The sequence below is a fragment of the Peromyscus californicus genome, unplaced genomic scaffold (genome assembly GCF_007827085.1).
Source record: "Peromyscus californicus insignis strain IS unplaced genomic scaffold, ASM782708v3 Scaffold_7__1_contigs__length_154581171, whole genome shotgun sequence".
In the NCBI taxonomy this organism is placed as follows: Eukaryota; Metazoa; Chordata; class Mammalia; order Rodentia; family Cricetidae; genus Peromyscus; species Peromyscus californicus.
Genome location: NW_026294595.1, coordinates 47,021,304 through 47,040,915, shown reverse-complemented (window position 1 = coordinate 47,040,915; position 19,612 = coordinate 47,021,304). Strand labels below are relative to the sequence as shown.

The following is a 19,612-nucleotide window of genomic DNA, read 5'->3' as shown; positions in this document are numbered from 1 at the left end:
TATATGCTAGGACTGGAATAAAAATCTCTTCCCTCCTTTCCTCCATAAGTATGTATAGCTCCCAGGAGATACTGAGAGGTTAGAATTGGAAAGTAAATGGTTCCTTTGGTGGATAATGACAATGTTCTAGAATTAGTGTATGTAATGTGGTTGCACAACTTTGAAAACACACTATAAACCACTGAATTGTATGATTTAAAATGGTTAGAATTATGAAATGTCCTTCAGGAACCAAAGTATAACATAAAAGCGCATGAAGCATCCAAGTCAAAGAGCTTGACCTCATCAGCTACGTATATAAACCGCCCATGCCTTAAAACCACAAGGCGAATCTCACACTCCTTCCTTCCTTCCTTTCCTGAGACAGAGTTGCATGGGTCCCAGGCTGGCCTTGAACTCCTGCACCTCTGCATCACCACACCACACTCCCCATTCAGTCTTCATTTCTCCTTTACCTTGCTCTGCTCCACGTCCTGTCACTTCTTCATGACATTATCATATAGGTCCTCGCCTATTTTGCTGCCACCATCCAGTCCAAACATCACTTATCTGGTCACCTTGCCAACAGTCTCACTCTGTCCCAATCTATCCTGTATAAGATTTATCTTTATAAAAATATTATCTTACACATTCTGCTCCCCATCTCTCACTAAAAAAATTTAATGACACTTACAAGTTAATAATAAATAACCTGTCTTAAACAAACTAATGTGGAAGTTAATTCATGTATAAAGAAACCTTGAAGGTCCAGAAGACGGTTCAGTAGGTAGAGGCAACTGCCACCAAGCCTGACGGAGTTCACCCCCAAGGACTCAAATGGTGGGAGAAGAAAACTGACTCCTGATCTTCATAACCACACTGTGGTGCACTCAGACACATACAACACCCCTCCAACAATCAATCAATCAATCAGTCAATCAATAAACACATAAAGTGTGAAGCAAGTTTTTTGTTAAGAAAAAGAAACTCTGAAAAACAAATATGCCATTTTCAGAGTTTAGACAGACTGTTCCATGAGTGAGTACAAGTCTAAACAACAAAGCTTTACCACAGAACTTAGCCAAAGGTACCAAGAATGCTTTTAAAGATGACCTATTAATTCCACTTCTAAACGCAGTGTATTTTAACATAGTGTTCAGATGATCTCTTCTCATTCTCCCACCTACATTCCTCACCCTAGTGTACATACTGGTAATTCATCATTTTATAACCTGCCATGAGTTACTTAAATTTTGTCTGAGTTTCTCCATTAATGGGCATAACACTACCTACCTCCCAGAAGTCATGAAGATACAAATGAAATTATGCGTATAAAATGCTCTATGTCTGTCTAGCACTAGGCCTCATTAGCAAGTAGCTGTATGTGCCAATAATCAAGGACTCATTGAGTCTGCAGTAACCAAATCTGCCACTAGATGGAAGCAATTATACAAAGACAATAAATCATATGAGCCATAACTTTATAATACTCAATCCTTTCCTTTTAGATTTTATAATGGAGAATGTAGATACAAAATAAATGCTTAACTTTAAATAGTATTACTTCTTCTAGTTTCCATTTCTAAAACTATCAGGACTGCTAAAAACAGCTCTGGCCATTCTCACTGAAAAATAAATAATAGCAATTTGGTAAAGAGCACTGGTTCTGAAATCAGACAGATTTGCTTTCAAATTCAGCTTCTACTTGTAGCTGTGTGACCCAAGAAAGCTGTCTAATCTCTGAAGGATATGGCTGATACTTCCTAAGAGATGCTCTGGGATTGGATAAAAGTGTCTATAGAGGGCCTAGCACAGCAGTTGGTATCATCTTGATGTTCATAAGAAAATACCTTATCTAGAAACTAGATGCTTAATTGAAGTCACTCAGCTACTGAAAAGATTGCAAAGAAATTCTACAGGCCTATTCTCTCACTGTCTTCTATACCTCTTAGATTAAGGGAATGCTTATACCTAGATAAGCATACTATAATTCTGGCCTTCAGAGACAAAAAAATAAACCATTGCTTAGAACCAGTGATTTACCACAGAGACAAATACAAACCCAGCTTCATAATCCAAATTCACCCCAAGCAAAACTGACAAAATAACCTGCCTAACACTTTCATGTCCTCGTGTCAGTCTACCTTCATGAATCGGAGTTGGTTGGCTTACAAGGCATCTCATTCTTCTGGGGCTCCTCTTCTCCCTTCTTTCTTTGTGGTTCACGTCTCCTTGGTCTCCCTTCTTGATCTCATCTTACTACCTAGTGATAAATAGCATCTACATGCCGAAGACTAAAGTTTATAACCTCAGTCCAGATTTCTCTTTTGAGCATGAGACTCACACCAGTTGTCTTTTCACTATTTCCACTTAGACATTTCAGATATCTCTAAAACAAGCTGGATTCATCCTTCTATTACTCCCGTCCACCTCTGTACCTATTATCCGAAAGTCAAGTCTTCTCAAAAGTCTACTAATTAGGCCTCTAAAATACATCTTGAATATTCAAAATATGTAACTTGAATATGACAATTTTATGCTTATGTTTATGATCATGTTTATTCTCCTATTGTGGCATCTTTTAAATTAACAAATACTTGAATTTGTTTATGGAATAAAATGTGACATTTTGGTGCATGTGTATACAATGAATGATTATATAAAGGCATCAGCTATCAACTCAGATGCTTATCTTTTCTATTTTTTTAAGATTTTTTTTTTTTTAAGTTATGTGTAAGTATGTCTGCATGTGAATGCAGGTGCCCTCAGAAGCATCAGATTGCCCTGGAGCTTGAATTACAGATTGTTGTAAACTGCCTGATATGAGTGGTGGGAATCAAACTCAGGTCTTCTAGAAGAGCACCAAGTACTCTTAACCACTGATCCCACCAGCCCCCATTAAAAGGAGGAGGAGGAGGAGTTCCTTGTTTTCTTAATAATAAGAGAATTTAAAAATCTATTTTTTTAAAGGATTTGAAATAGTGAGTGAGGTAGGTCCAGCGAGATAGCTCAGCAGGTAAAGGTGCTTGCCTCCAAGCGTGATGATGTGAGTTTGATCTCCGGGACCCCTGTGGTAAAAGGAGAGGATCAATTCTAGCAAACTGCCCTCGGATCTTCCTATATGTGCCATAGTGTATGCATGCCCACATATACTAAATTTAAAAATGGACTAATTTGTCTAATTTTTAAAAAGAAAAATTCACAATGTTAAAACAAGTCCCCCTCAAAAAAGTTTGAAATATCCATTTTATTAATGATGATCACCATGCAAAGCTTCAAATCTCAAAAATATCCCTTTGGTGGGGTTTTAAACTTTGTATCCCTTGGTCAAAATCTCCTCTTTTTCCAAAGCTCCCTCACTATCAGTTTCCAGAGACCATCACTCTTCTCCTCACTTCTAGAAGTACGTTTTAAGAATCATAAGTGAAATATCCAAGAAACTGGCTTAACAAAACATCTTAATTTATCTATTCCGAGTCATGGTATGCGTGCACACACGCTAAACAAGAGCTCTACCACCATGCTACACTCTCTTATACTTAGTCTTTTACATATAAATCTGATCCCAAACTGTTTTTAAAATCTTCACAGACATCTCTTTAATTAAACCCAAGATTCTTCAATGTATCTATAAGAACCTGAATTGCAATCTGATCCCTCTCTCTCCAATGAATCATATCTACTCTTGTACTAGACACAAATTCCCTATACAAACAAACACTTTCACAGGAGATAGTTTACTCCCATTTACTCCCCCATGGCCACCACTAACCCACCTTCTTTTATTCTTCACACAGCTGGTTCCTTCATATTCTTTTTTCAGAAAGGCCTTCTCTGGTTTTCAGATTTAACATCTCTCCCACAAAAACAGTGTTACTTTGCCACAGAGCATGGTAACAAATAAGTTCCTATGTCTACACTGTGTCCGCAAGAATAACAATCATGTCTATCTGATTTAATACCAAAATACCTAACATGTAGACAGTGTCTAACATAGACCAGCATTTAACAAACCTTTTGAGTAAACTAGCAAACAAACAGTTCTTAAATAAATACTACAACTGAGATTAAACAAGGAACTATGAACACACAGGGAATGCTATTTGATGACAGGACATTAATTAAGTCATCAGCTTGAGTCTTACAGACTTTTTCAAAAGTTAACTCTAACAGTTATTCACTCTAGCTAGAATTGCTACTCAGATTCAACTGCATATCAAATCAATCAAAACCTCTAACAATGGGACTTAAACATGTATTTTTTTTTTTTTTTTTACTTCCCAAATAACTTCAACTGCATATCAAATCAATCAAAATCTGTGACAGTGGAGCTTAGGCACTTTTTTTTTTCTTTTTTACTTCCCAGATAACTTTCCATGCAGGAAAAGCACTGGGAACAAGAAAAGACAATGAGGCAGTGTTGGGGGCACAGAGGTCCTTATACTAAGAGAACCAGGAACGTTAATCATGCAGGATGTCTCCTCACTGGAGGAGATAAAATCAAATGCCTGCGCTCCATCCAGAAAGCTGAGAGTGGATTTTGTTAACAGCCTGGTGATCCTTTTGTGATCTGTGGAGGCAGACCTCACCCACCTTTTGCTATCAAGGCAGACCTCACTCTAACTCCCCAGAATGGTTATTCCAGACTCTTCCCTCCCTAGACCATTACCCATCCTTAGGGGAGATGTCCAGTGTTCTTTATGGCCTGCTGACCTCTATGCTATCAGTCAGAGACCACATGAGAGTCTAGGCCTTTTAGCTATAGAACCCATCCTCATGGTCACATGCACTTTGTAAAGAGTTCCTATGTAGTCACACCTTAAGCTTTATTGTGTACCTGGAACTGGACTGATTGGACTGATTGTTGCCTGGAAACCTTTTGTTTTTAATTTAAAACAAATTGTCCTGTTTTAAATATGCTGACAATGAACCACCTGGTATTATTAGACTTCCTGAAGTCTGATCGAGGTTGAGGAAGTCCATTTGACTGGGTTTTCATTCTTCTCTCTTTGTGGGGTTTGTTTCTCTATATGACACCTGCAGGGACCCCCTGAAGAAAGCATATACCGCAAATGGGAAAGTGGGGGCTAGCCTGAACCAAAGCTTGGAAACTAAAAAAGGAACAATCATAGATCATGGCATGGAGATGGTATAAGAGGACTAATTATACATATAAGTTAAGGCAAACTGTAGAGATACTTAAATCATTGAAGATACCATTAAATGGCATGAAAAACACAAAGTGAAATGCAGCACGACCAGGGGATTTTTTGAAAGCTGTCATGGTGGTACACATCTGTAGCCCATCACTTGGGAGGCTGAGGCAGGAATATCATGAGTTTGAGAGTTTGAGACTCAACAGTGAGAATGTATGTCAAAAATAAAAACAAAATCTAATGAAGCAGGTAATCGAGGTTTGTCTTGGTTTTTAAAACATGTAAGACCCTGGATTTTTTTTTTAAACACACGTAAGTCCCTACCACTAAACATATACATACTCATTCATTCGTAATCTGTCTCTCCACCTCCCTCCCTCCCTCCCTCCCTCCCTCTCCCTCTCCCTCTCTCTCTCTCTCTCTCTCTCTCACACACACACACACACACACACACACACACACACGCACACGCACATGCACACGCACATGCACACGCACATGGACATGCACATGCACACGAACAGACACAATTATTAGAGATCTGAGACATTTTACATGTCTATAAAATCAACACGACCTTTTGAAATTTGAAATTAGACTACACTAAGTCGTGAGGCACTGCATTTAGAGAATAGGTAAATCCACGGAGAAAATAGACTCAAAAAACCACTGAAAGGAACACACAAACTTAGAGCATAGATGATGAGATGATGGAAAGAAACCTCATTACTACCTGTAAGGAAAAGCTCACCCTGCTGTCCCTTTTTTGTTTCATTTTGTTGTGTCGCATTTGTAAAAGGACTTAAGACACACACATACACACACACACACACACACACACACACACACACACACACACAAAGACACAAATCTCAAATAGATTTTCATGGGTTGACCTAGTCACCCCGTATAAAGAGAAAGAGCAGAGAGTAAAACAATGGACTTCAAAATATTCCCACTGTAAGATCTTAGCTATGCCAGGAGTAGTGGCTTTAGTCCCAGCACTCAGGAGGCACAGGCAGGCAGATCTCTGTGAGTTCCAGGCCAGCCCAGGCTACAGAGCAAGCTCCTGGCTAGTCAAAACTATGTAGTGAGAGAGACCTGAAGAATTTTTACTGACACAGGCTAATGGGTTGAGCTTCATGGGGTTTTATATCAAAATTTTCATAAAATCCTTCATTTAATAGATTTAGAGGATTCTTTCTGATTTCTAAAGACCCATCAAACTAATGATTTATATATATAACACTTGCAAGTTGTATAAAAATTATTTGTGCTTAGAATCTTCAAATTACAAACTTTCAGCCATTCATGATAGCATGCCCCTGTAATCCCAACAGCCAGATAGCTGAAGCAAAGGGACTGAAAAATCAAGACCAGCTGGAAGACAAACTGAGGTGAAGGCCAGCCTGGGCTATAGAGCAAAACTCTGTGTAAAACTAAGAACTTTTTTTGAAGACCATCTTTATCTTTTGAAAGCCACAAGGTGTTAGACAACCAACAACAGTTAATATGAAACAATAATGCTAAAGGTGAAATATTATGAAGTTCCGACAATTGTTCAAAACGGGGGCAGCTGAGGAGGTCTGATGATATAACTGAATTATATTGTTTCAGGTAAGCTTCCACAAAGATGAATTCAAACTGAAGCAACTAAACACTGCACATTACACATGATATTTTCAGATGTGTTTTCTTTCTTAAGTCATTATTTATAAAAGGCAGAATTCAAGACTACTTCCCACATACCCTAACTTTACAGTGTGATAAGAGTCCCCACATCGGCTGTGCACAGGCTTCAAGCTCAGCAGCGAAAGCAGCATAGTAGGTCTGAGACTCAAACTCCACATGCTCATTGAGTTCTCGCTTGTTCAAGTTCATACCTTGTAGAAAGGAAAGCATACACAACTTTATCAAACAGACAACAAGTATGTAAAGTAAAATCAAACATTTCCCTATGCTCAATACCTTTTAATCAAGTAGCACCAATTACACAGAACATATATAAATAAGTTTACAATGATATACAATAACAGCAGGTCCTTTTTTTAGAATTTTTTAACAAACTAACATTCCAAAGAAACATTTTGTGGGGCTAGAGAGATGGCTCAGAGGTTAAGAGCACCGATTGCTCTTCCAGAGGTCCTGAGTTCAATTCCCAGCAACCACATGGTGGCTCACAACCATCTGTAATGAGATCTGGTGCCCTCTTCTGGCCTGCAGACATACATGCAGACAGAACACTGTATATATAATAAATAAATAAATCTTTTTTTTTTTTATATTAATTTATTTTGCAATACAATTCAGTTCTACATATCAGCCACGGATTCCCTTGTTCTCCCAGTAAATAAATCTTAAAAAAAAAAAAAAGAAGCCGGGCGGCGGTGGTGGCGCACGCCTTTAATCCCAGCACTCGGGAGGCAGAGCCAGGCGGATCTCTGTGAGTTCAAGGCCAGCCTGGGCTACCAAGTGAGTTCCAGGAAAGGCGCAAAGCTACACAGAGAAACCCTGTCTCGAAAAACCAAAAAAAAAAAAAAAAAAATCAAAAACAATTTTAATTGCTGACAATAATTGTCCAAATTATTATGAACGTGTTACAAATATGAGAAAACAGATTTCAAGTTTCTAAACTAATGTTTTAATGTACTACCAGAAAATTGGAATCGTTTCTTAATAAATCCTTGCTATGTTACTGTGAATAAATATTAAACTTCTTATAAATAATAATTAATTCAAATAATGAGACATCTGATTTATAATCTCAATGGTGTGCTATTATTTTTAATTAGTATTTAGCAGCTTAGCATTAGGTATCTTTTGAACCAAAAAAAGTTAAATTCATACCTTGAAAGAAAGAAACAAAATTCATCCATGTAACTAATAAGCCATGATCTTCCAAAAACCTCTTCGCCACACTTTGATGAGAAAGAATATTAATAAAATCACTAACAAGAGGCCAGTAAGTGTTATTCTTCAGTAAAGCTTCTCCACAGTTCACCACAACATGTAAACTATTTTCTTCATCTAAAAAGTCCAAAAATTACTTTTTTAAAAACAACTTCCCTAATTATACAGAATATTATTATACACCACTTTAGAATCAGAAACACTTCAATCCTAACCCCAGCATACCATTTGAAATCTGTATGGCTCTAGGCATATTGTTTAGACTTAAAATAGGGGAGGGAGTGTATCTAAAAGGCAGTAAACAAAATGTTAACATAAAGTACTGAGCACACTGTGACAGGACTACATACTAAAGGTCCTCCTCATTGCTGATACTGGGCTAGCTATGTGCTTAGAAAACCTCATTTTCTGGATTCTAATAATGTATTTTCTGTTTCAATCAAAAACATCATCACTAGGTTAATTTCATTCTAACTTAGCATTCAAGTCTGCTGATTTCAAGTGGGACGTATTAATTGCTATCTTCTAGTCAAAGAATTTATGCAAATGCAATTTTTTACCAAACAGTATTATCTCAGAAATAAACACTGAAACCTCTTTAAGATCTCCCAAAAATCCTCCAAGTTTAAATTATTGTTGAATGGAGGGAATTAGGCTGTATAACAATTTTTGTCATTAATACCAGTTTTTAGTAACTAATCCTTTTAACTAACATACTGGACTAAGGAACCTCCATTCCACTATGAAACACACAATATTCACACCAAATGCTCAATATCAGCACTATTTGCTAGTACACAATGAGGCACACAGTTACCAAAAGTCCATTTTTTTCTGTTCATGCTAATGTTCTTTTTATCATAATTATAGATTCAAACAAAAAGTATATGAAATAATGAAATATGAATTCATATTAAGAAGTATTATAGAAACTAGATCATATGATTTGAGATTCAATAACAATAAATGTATAGGGATACAGAGGTTAAAAAACATCTCAGGGATAGTGCTGGAGAAACATCTCAGGGATAGTGCCAGAGAGATGGCTGTGTGGTTAAGAGCACTGGCTATTCTTCCAGAAAACCTGGGTTCAATTCCCAACACTCACACGGTGGCTCACAACCATCTACAGTGGGATCTGATGCCCTCTCCTAGCATAAAGTCATACATGTAGATAGAGCACTCATATACATTAAATAAATAAATAAATCTTAAGGAAAAAAAAAAACACCAACAAGCTCAGGGCAGAAAAGTAAGATTGTTTCACTGAGATATGCTAATTCTACTTTAAACAGACTGAAAATAAAATTTACAGATGCAGTATATATGAGATGAAATTCAATGAAGGAAACCACATTCTAAAAACATTTTGCCCACAAAATTCAAAGACTGGAGAATGGGAACCAATGAGATGACGCAGCAGATCAAGATGCTTGTTCTGGCTACCTGAGTTCCATCCCTGGAATCCATGGAAACGTAGAAGAAGAGAATTGATTCTACAAAGTTGCCCTCTGACCTCCACATGCACCGGGACTAATGCACCCACCCACATCCACAATAATATGTTTTTTATTAAGGACTAAAAATAAAAAGGCTTTTCTATATTTAAAGTCAAAATACAATGTATCACTTTTAAATGATTCTTCACCTTATCAGACTTTACATCTAACCATGTATTTGCCAAATTCATCAGTAAGGAGGGCCTCTACTGAACTTTTTTATGTTAGTTTTATGTTTTAGTTCATGGAATTATTATACCCTACTCTTGAGTTATATCAAATAAAACCAGGAACCATTACAAGTCAAGTTTGCCTGTTTCTCCCTGATTCCCAATGAATGAAAAAGGGGAAACTAACTCCATTAGGGAAGAAGACTTGCCTACATTCAAAATTCTGAAGAAACCCCCCGAATTTAAAATATCTTGCCAATGAAAAACTGATAAGACAGTGTTCCAGGATGTTGGGAATAACAAAGTAAAAAGCTAAATAAAATTTAGCACTGCTGGCCTATTTAATTGAAACTAGAAAATGAATAAGCACAAACAATAATTTTTAAAAGAACACATTTTTTTCTAACAGTGCTTTAAATATAACTGTTCTTGTGAAAAAACACCTTGTCATCTTTAAAAAAGTAAAGCAATTACAATTTCTTTTTTTATCCAAGCTGGTACTTTCCTGACTAAAGATGTAAAGAGCAATGATTCAGGATTAAATGAAATGCACTCATCAAGAAATAATTGTTGGAGCTGGAGATGGCTCAGTGGTTAAGAGCACTCACTGGCTGCCTCTTCCAAGAGGACCTAGGTTCAATTCCCAGTACCTACATGGCAGCCAACAACTGTCTGTAACTCCAGTTCCAGGATATCCAACACCCTCACACAGACATGCAGGCAAAACACCAATGCCCATAAATAAAAATAAATCTAGAGCTGGAGAGATGGCTCAGCAGTTAAGAACACTACTGACTCCCCTTCCAGAAGACCCGGGTTCAATTCCCAGCACCCACTCAAATGTCTGTAACTCCAGTTCCAAGGATCTGACACCTTCACATGGACATGAATGTAGGCAAAACACCAATGAACATAAAATAAATCAATCTTAAAAAAAAAAGAAGAAGAAGAAGAACAAAGAAATACTTGTTGCCAGGCAGTGGTAGTGCACACCTTTTTTTTTTTTTTGTCGGAGCTGAGGACCGAACCCAGGGCCTTGTGCTTGCTAGACAAGCGCTCTACCACTGAGCTAAATCCCCAACAAGTAGTGCACACCTTTAATCCCAGCACTCAGGAGACAGAGCAGGTGGATCCCTGAGTTTGAAGCCAGATTGGTCTACAGAATGAGTTCCAGGACAGCCAAAGCTACACAAACAAAAAACCACCTTGTTGAGCACTTATGGTCAGTATTCTACTAATCTTGGAGAATAAAATGCTAAAATAAATTCTCCCCGCACCCCAACACACACCTAGGAAGACAGTGTGATAAGGCTATAAAAAGAGAAGTACAGGGAGTCTTATGAACAAATGCAGCTGATTTAAATTCAAGAACACTCTCTTGACTGAGTAGCATTTAAACTAAGAGCTACTCTACGAAACATGAATTAGGATTCAGTAGACAAACTAGGGAGAGAGAGTGAATGGTATTCTTGAAGTTAGAGGAAAGTTAGAATCACTTAGACAGAACGTAGAGGACGGAAGGTACACAGAGGCAATGGCACAAACGTCAATGGGTTGAGTTGCTATGAAAAGTCGGTAAGGTCACTGGGGTGGAGTGAACGGTAAGAGAAAGAATGTGGTCAGCTGTGCAGCACCGAGAGACTAGAGGCAGCCACAGAGAGCAAGAGTCTGGACTGCGGTAATAGTGAGCACAGGGATGGAGAGAGACAGACCAAATGTTTGCTGTAGGAGTAAAGAGCAAACCAGAATTCAAGACAGCCTGGAGGCTTGAGGGCTGGGCAATTCTGTCAGTATATCAAGACACATACCACATGTCCATGTACATACATATACACTCACATGGGATACTGGAAAAGGACATAAGCTTGGTGGGGGTTTTCCTGTGCACATTACATATTGGAGACAATGCAAATAACCAAAGCATATGTTCCAATATGTAGTCAGATTTGCAAGATAGAAGATCAATCAGTGGTTATCAGTATCTGCAGACATTTCTATAGATAGCTATACACTGCACAGTTATAAATTCTGTTTTACACAAACTGTTCCATACGGCAAATTAAAAAATTTCAGAGACGTGAAAAATGAGTTACAGTAGAAATTTGAAAGTATACAAAATAAATGTGTATATAACAAAGTAAACATATAAGATAGGGATCTTGGACCACTAGAAGGCTTTTTCCTTTTATTCTTTAGCTGTTGCTGTGGCATTGTGAATTCCCATTATATTGTCTTTAACATTTAACCATAAAGAAATTTTTAAATGTTATCTAGAGGATAAGAATTTGGCTCAGTGGTAAAACATATGTCTAACACAGAAAGGTCCTGAATTTAATCTCAAGTACTGTAAGAAACTAAATAAAAAAAGAATAGTGCCTAGTAACAATTCATACAAAAGCTAAACAGAAGCTATTTGAAATAGTTAAAAATTTTAAAAACAGATCTTATGGTATCTGTAGCTACTCAATAAAGGTTAGGCACATTCTAATACTGTTAACATAAAAATGTACAAATTTTATGTACTTTTGGAAAAGCAAAAATATGCATTATGAAATGGTATGTTATTATCGAAGGTGATTTTAAAAATCATTGCAAAGCATTAAAGGTTGCTAACTGTAGCTTTAGAATTTGGCTGGGAGATAATGTAACTGATGTGACATACTTAACCTGCAGGCACATGAGTCACACAGTTTTTATGAAGAACAGTTTCAATACAATAGTTATTGAAAAAACAAATGGGAGACAAACTCACACATCTTTTTCCTGAATACTCCTCTTTAAAAGCCAATGCAAACTATACAGAAGAACAGCTGAATCAGTTAGTCAAGAAAATAGACTTTATGGGCTAAGGAGATAGTTCAGTGACCAAGAACCCGTTTCGGCCAGTATGAAGATGTGAATTTGAATATCCAGCACCCATGTAAAAAGCTGAGGATGACTGCACATGTCTGTCACCTCAGCACTGAGAGGCAAAGACGGGTGGATCCCAAGAACACAGCAGTCAGCCAGTCTAGCTGAAATGGTGAACTTCTGGTTCAGTGAAGGCACTGTCTCAAGGAAATACGGTGAAGAGTGACAGAAGGCACTTACCATCCTCTCAGATCTCTGCATGCACAGGCACACTTGTATACACTAAAATGGGTACACAACATTCATATACATATATATATATGTGTGTGTGTGTGTGTGTGTGTGTGTGTGTGTGTGTGTATATATATATATGTTTCTAAATTTTAAGTTTTCTACTTTATGAATCTAAGCACCACTTTGTTTTTTTTTTAAATCTTTTTATTAAGTATAATTCTGTCGAGAATACCACTGATACAGATGAAAGATGATAGATGCTCTCTCAAAAAGGGAAAAAGAAACTATGAAATATGCAGCTAACACTCAAAGGTCATGCTACATAAAGTAAAAAACCATACCAGTTTTTTAAATTTTCTTCTAAAAAGCAAAAGAAGTATATTGTTTAACATCAACAGTATACTGTTTAGTGCTCGCTTCGGCAGCACATAGACTAAAATCGGAATGATACAGAGAAGATTAGCATGGCTCCTGAGCAAGGGTGACACGCAAATTCGTGAAGTGTCCCATATTTTTAAAATACATAGTATACTGTCCAATAATATAATAGTGCTTTCTCTGTACCTACAACAGGAGGGAAGAGTCGCACCGTGAGCTAAGGAGCTATTGGGGTGGTATGGAAGAGGTTCAGCTGGTGAAGTGCTTGCTACAAAAACATGCAGGCCTGAAAAGAGCCCAGCACCCACATGAAAAGTCAGGTGTAGTCATGCAGGAGGAGGGCAAGAGGTGGAGCTGGGCACAGCTGGCTCCCTGGAGCTCACTGGCCAGCAAGTCAAGCCAATCTGTGAGCAGAAAGCCATATAGCATTGACCTCTGGAGGGCCACCATAAAACCCACTGGTGTTTATACGAGTTCTGAGGATCTTAACTCTCGCCCTCATGCTACGTTCTGTGGCAAGAGCTTTAACCACTGAGCCATCTCCCCTGCCCAGTTCTTTTAAGGTTTAGCTCTGAGGGTCAATAAGTGAAGACCCAGTCTTTCAGTGTGGTCCTGCCTGTGTACTGGTACAGAATGAAAGCTCTGACATCAGGAGACATGAAATCCTTCTCGGCACTGTCACCTGTCACCTGTTAAATTCAACAGTAAATGACTAAAGTTCTCATCCTGAAAATAAAGGCACTGAGTGGGGCGTGGTGGCGCATGCCTCCCAGCACTTAGGAGGCAGAGGCAGGCAGATCTCTGTGAGTTTGAAGCCAGTCTGGTGTACAGAGTAAGTTCCAGGACAGCCAGGGCTACACAGAAAAACTTGGTCTCAAAAAAAAAAAATGTTTTTAATTGATTAATTAATTAAAATATAAAAAATACAGCAAAATGTTAACAGAAGTTATTTGGGAATGGCTAAACTAGGAATGATTTTAACTTTTTCTCTACACTTAACTACAAATTGTCAAATACTTATTTTCTAAACACGCATTATTTTTACAGTATTTTTTTTAAGTTATCTTTAAGGATACAAAGTATTTTTAGAACTTGTTACATAAAAGTTACTACTAACGAACAAATGACTATTATTCTGAGTTTACCTTGCAGCTCACTTTTAATAAGGCAACTCTCCATCATGTATAAGAGCACAGTGACCATAATGTCCAGGAGCTGGCACTCTTCTGTCACCTGTCTGGCGAGCTCCTCATTGCTGAACAACTGGACACTAATGTGCACAATCCTGTTAGACATTGTGTCTGACTCGTGACTCTTCTTCAGTGTTTTCATAATAAAAGCATAATGCTGAACAAAAGTTTTTGTAAAAGCAACCTGTAAAAATTTTAAATAGCAAAAAACAAAATCAGTTTATCTCCAAATTTAAACTACTGTTAGTATTCTACATTGCATATTATAATCAGCTTTTAAAGCTATTAGTAGCTTATGATGCTAAGCAAGGTAAATGAAAAGGTAATTAAATAATGAAAATTTTAAGTTGTATTATACCTTTTTTGGAACATTAGTAAAATACTTGGATAGTTTTAAAAAGTTAATAAAAATGTTAACCTATTTAAGTTTTAAAACAATTACAAACTGGTTAAAGAATATAAATTTTTACTTGCTTAAAATTACATTAATGTTTTGAAAAAGTATCTTTAGCCAGAAGGTGGTAGCACACACCTTTAGTCCGAGCACTCAAGAGATAGGAGCAGGGGGATCTCTGAGCTCAAGGCTAGCCTGGTCTACAGAGTGAGTTCAAAGGCAGGCTACACAGAAAAACCTTGATTATCCTTGTTCTGTGAGAACTACAGTAGTAAAATCTAGACTCCTAGCTAGAAACCCCCACAGTAACATTACTAGAAATAGTTGCCCCCACCTGCTCTGAAAGCTGACCAGCAGTCTGACCGAACGCTGTGCAGTATAAATTACAGTTGGCGCTACCTCCTTTCGATGTCACAGGTACATTTCCTGTTGCACTTTTTAGTGTGTATAAAGACAAACAAAATAGTGCTACTTGAGAGTGTCTCTCCCAATGTACACAGGGCCATTGCATGCTTTACTGTTTTCATATACTGGGCTATGTCATTTTGCCATAACCATGTAGTGCTCAGAGGCGGGTCCCCATCCTTTGGAACTAGAAACTATAGCTCCCTACACTTGTATTTGAGTTAATAACTATACTCCCATTAGCAAGGTAACCAGCAGCTACTAACCCGTGCTAACTCCATGACCGAAACTCAATCACTCCATTACAAGTTCTCACAGAACCTTGTCCTGTTCTTCAGAGGACTTGACACTTGACATACTACTAACCTGTGCTAACTCCATGATCGAAACTCAATCACTCCATTACAAGTCCTCACAGAACCTTGTCACGTTCTTCAGAGGACTTGACACTTGACATACTACTAACCTGTGCTAACTCCATGATCGAAACTCAATCACTCCATTACAAGTTCTCACAGAACCTTGTCACGTTCTTCAGAGGACTTGACACTTGACATACTACTAACCTGTGCTAACTCCATGATCGAAACTCAATCACTCCATTACAAGTTCTCACAGAACCTTGTCCTGTTCTTCAGAGGACTGGACACTTGACATACTACTAACCTGTGCTAACTCCATGATCGAAACTCAATCACTCCATTACAAGTTCTCACAGAACCTTGTCCTGTTCTTCAGAGGACTGGACACTTGACATACTACTAACCTGTGCTAACTCCATGATCAAAACTCAATCACTCCATTACAAGTTCTCACAGAACCTTGTCCTGTTCTTCAGAGGACTGGACACTTGACATACTACTAACCTGTGCTAACTCCATGATCGAAACTCAATCACTCCATTACAAGTCCTCACAGAACCTTGTCCTGTTCTTCAGAGGACTGGACACTTGACATACTACTAACCTGTGCTAACTCCATGATCGAAACTCAATCACTCCATTACAAGTTCTCACAGAACCTTGTCACGTTCTTCAGAGGACTGGACACTTGACATACTACTAACCTGTGCTAACTCCATGATCGAAACTCAATCACTCCATTACAAGTTCTCACAGAACCTTGTCACGTTCTTCAGAGGACTGGACACTTGACATACTACTAACCTGTGCTAACTCCATGATCGAAACTCAATCACTCCATTACAAGTCCTCACAGAACCTTGTCCTGTTCTTCAGAGGACTGGACACTTGACATACTACTAACCTGTGCTAACTCCATGATCGAAACTCAATCACTCCATTACAAGTTCTCACAGAACCTTGTCACGTTCTTCAGAGGACTGGACACTTGACATACTACTAACCTGTGCTAACTCCATGATCGAAACTCAATCACTCCATTACAAGTTCTCACAGAACCTTGTCCTGTTCTTCAGAGGACTGGACACTTGACATACTACTTGCTCTTGAATTACTTTATTATTGTTCCTCTCCCATCATTCCCTTCACACCTAGTCTCACTTGTTTGGAACCCAAAACTCACTTGTTTGGTAATATTACTCTGGTAGTTTCTTGCTAAGGCTTTAGATTTTATTGTAGAGCTCACCGAACAAAGATAAGTAAGTAAAATTTTATAGTCTTAAACCATAGGATTTCTAATTGTTTTAAAATTTAAATTCAAAAATGGCAATGCTTTGGAATTCTGCTGAGTAATGCTACTTTGAGGGAAAGCTGGATTCTGTGTACTCTGAGCAGACTTGAACAAGCAACAGAATAACCGATGCCCTTTCATGGTATATCCTTGTAATCACATTATAATGAGCCTCAGCTCAGAAATGCAACAAAAGAAAATGATATAAGGACAAAAAACAATGCAAGCAAAGTTCCAAAAGGAAGGAATAGGTACCTTATACTCTTGATCTGGAAGCATGTTGAGTAAGAAAGTTACCATCTTCTGGGGGAACTCATACTTTATTGTCCAAAACAATAGTTCTTCTAAAAAACTTTTATGTTTCAAAACATCCATTATGGATTGATCTGCATAAGAGAGAGAAAATGTATCATTAATTCAGTTGCTCATCTCATTTAAACCTTACCACGCAATCCAACAGCCCATCTAACACACCTGAAAGAACCTACATTCAGATACCCTCTCACTGGGGTGCTGACACTGTTACCAACTCCCACAGCGCACAAACAACAAAACATTTAACCTGAAAATTTTAATATAAAGCAGTTACTCAAAAGTTAAGTATTACTATTTTTGCTGTTGTTGTTTGGTTTGGTTTTGGTTTTGGTTTTTGGTTTCTCTGTGTAGCCCTGTGTAGCTAAAGTTTTCCTGCCTGGCCCACAGTCAGGACAAATCTCTGTCACCTGCCAAGTCCCACAGCCGCTCAGACCCAACCAAGTAAACACAGAGACATATATTGTTTAAACTGTTTGGCCTAATGGCTCAGGCTTCTAGCTATCTAGTTCTTACATCTTAAATTAATCCATTTCCATTAATCTATACCTTGCCACATTGCTCGTGGCTTACCGGCATCTTCACATGCTGTTTCTCATCATGGCAGCTAGCAGTGTCTCTCTGACTCAGCCTTTTCCACTTCCCAGCTTTATTCTCCTCCTTGTCCTGCCTACACTTCCTGCCTAGCCAATGGCCAATCAGTGTTTTATTTATTGACTAATCAGCAACATATTTGCCATACAGACCATCCCACAGCAGCCCTGGCTGTCCTGGAACTCGTTCGGTAGACCAGGCTGGCCTCAAACTCAGAGATTCACCTGCCTCTGCCTCCTGAGTGCTGGGATTACAGGTGTAGGCCACCATGCCCAGAAGTACTACTTGTTCTTAAACATAGCCATCTAGCTAAAATTTCTACTGCTTCCAAGTTTAGACTTGACATCACTAACCAAAAATGTGAAATGCTACAAAATCTGAAATGTTTTGAGCACATAACTAGAAAACTTTATAAAAATTTTTCAATGTTTTTTAAAATTTAAAAAGCATTGTAGCAATAGTAGCACAGGTCTTTAATTCCAGCACTCAGGAGGCAGAGAGGCAGTTGGCTCTCGGTGAGTTCAGGCCAGTTTGAGTAGTACACAGACCTCAAGGACAGCCAAGGCTGCACAAGGAGACCCTGTCTCAAATGACGGAAAACAAAAACAAAAACAAAAAAAAAAGAAAGAAACACCTCTAAAACTAGAGCTAAAGAGGGCTCAGCAGTTAAGAGTACTGGCTGCCTTTTCAGAGACCCAGGTTCAATTCCCAACACCCATATGGTGACTCACAATCATCCACGACTCCAGTTCCAAAGGATCCTATGCCCTCTTCTAGCCCTGCAAGCACTGGGCACACACATAGTTCACAAGTATAAGTATAGCCCAAATATCCACACGTGGAAAATAATCATAAAATCAGAAACTGGTCCCAAGTGTTTTGGATAAGACATTCTAGAACTGTCATTTCTAACAAGAATAATATCATGGTACAAATTTAAAACAATCTGATGTTAAAACTAAATATTACTGAAAACATCAAATTCAAAGTTATCTACATTTTAAATTTATGTTAATTTAAATAAACCCAGAGTCTTGGGTCTCACTATGTAGTTGACATTCCTAAAAATTAAGTGTTTTGTTTGTTTTTAAGCATTTTTAAGGAAAAAAGAGAATATAACCAGGTTTAGTGGCACACACCTGTCATCCCAGTAAAATTTAGGAGGCTAAGTCAAGAAGATTGTGGGCTCAAGGTCAACATGGACACACAGTGAGTTTCAAGGCCAGTCTAGATTATGTAGTGAAGCCCTATCTAGGCAAACTATCAATACCTTTGGTGCCACTGCTTAGCTTTACCCTCTTTCTCTTGCCCAAGCCTTGACTCCCGTCCTGGTCCTCCTGGAAGAAACAAAGTCAACATTATCCATAGCCATGCTCATAAATGTATGTTTTATATAAATGTAACATATATATTCTTACATACTATTGACTAACATAATTCACGTCTATGTAACTACTTCAAATGTTTCAATGCAATTTTATTGAAATCACAGTAAAATATCTTTATTAAATATAACCATCCATATGGAGAAAGACTCTTGAGCATTCCAAAATGCTAAAATAAAAATGTTTGTAAGCTTATGCACATAACATTAAGGCACAAAGAAGCTAGAGAAATAGGGGAATTTCCATAGGAAGGAAGGAAAGAAAAGGAGAGACCAAAGCAAATCGAGGAAAGACTTCATAGAGTATGACACAAAATGAGCTCAAAATTCAAATTAGAGGCCAGAGATGCAGTGGACAGAGTCACCAAGACTGACAAATTGACTTTAATCTCCAGAACCTAATCCAATAATTTGACTTCTGACCTCCACAGACACACCCTAGCATGTGCACCACCTTACACACACACACACACACACACACACACACACACACACACACACACA

At 38.0% G+C, this 19,612-nt stretch overlaps 1 protein-coding gene and 1 non-coding gene across 4 annotated transcripts in view; one reads left to right on the top strand and one right to left on the bottom strand.

The window, feature by feature from the left end:
- The window catches only part of Ubr3 (ubiquitin protein ligase E3 component n-recognin 3), a 147,036-nt gene that overhangs the window by 87,835 nt on the left and 39,589 nt on the right, over positions 1-19,612 (bottom strand). For all 3 annotated transcript variants that reach the window (XM_052722507.1, XM_052722508.1, XM_052722509.1), the window contains exons 6-10: positions 18,995-19,061; positions 17,074-17,204; positions 14,322-14,550; positions 7,983-8,162; positions 6,885-7,018 (exon numbers count right to left, since the gene is read on the bottom strand). In XM_052722507.1, the coding sequence (XP_052578467.1) occupies positions 6,885-7,018; positions 7,983-8,162; positions 14,322-14,550; positions 17,074-17,204; positions 18,995-19,061 (741 nt within the window). The remainder of the gene's footprint in view (positions 1-6,884; positions 7,019-7,982; positions 8,163-14,321; positions 14,551-17,073; positions 17,205-18,994; positions 19,062-19,612) is intronic.
- Positions 13,208-13,314, top strand: LOC128102802 (U6 spliceosomal RNA). Its single transcript, XR_008215550.1, has one exon. It is a non-coding gene; the product is annotated as a U6 spliceosomal RNA (small nuclear RNA).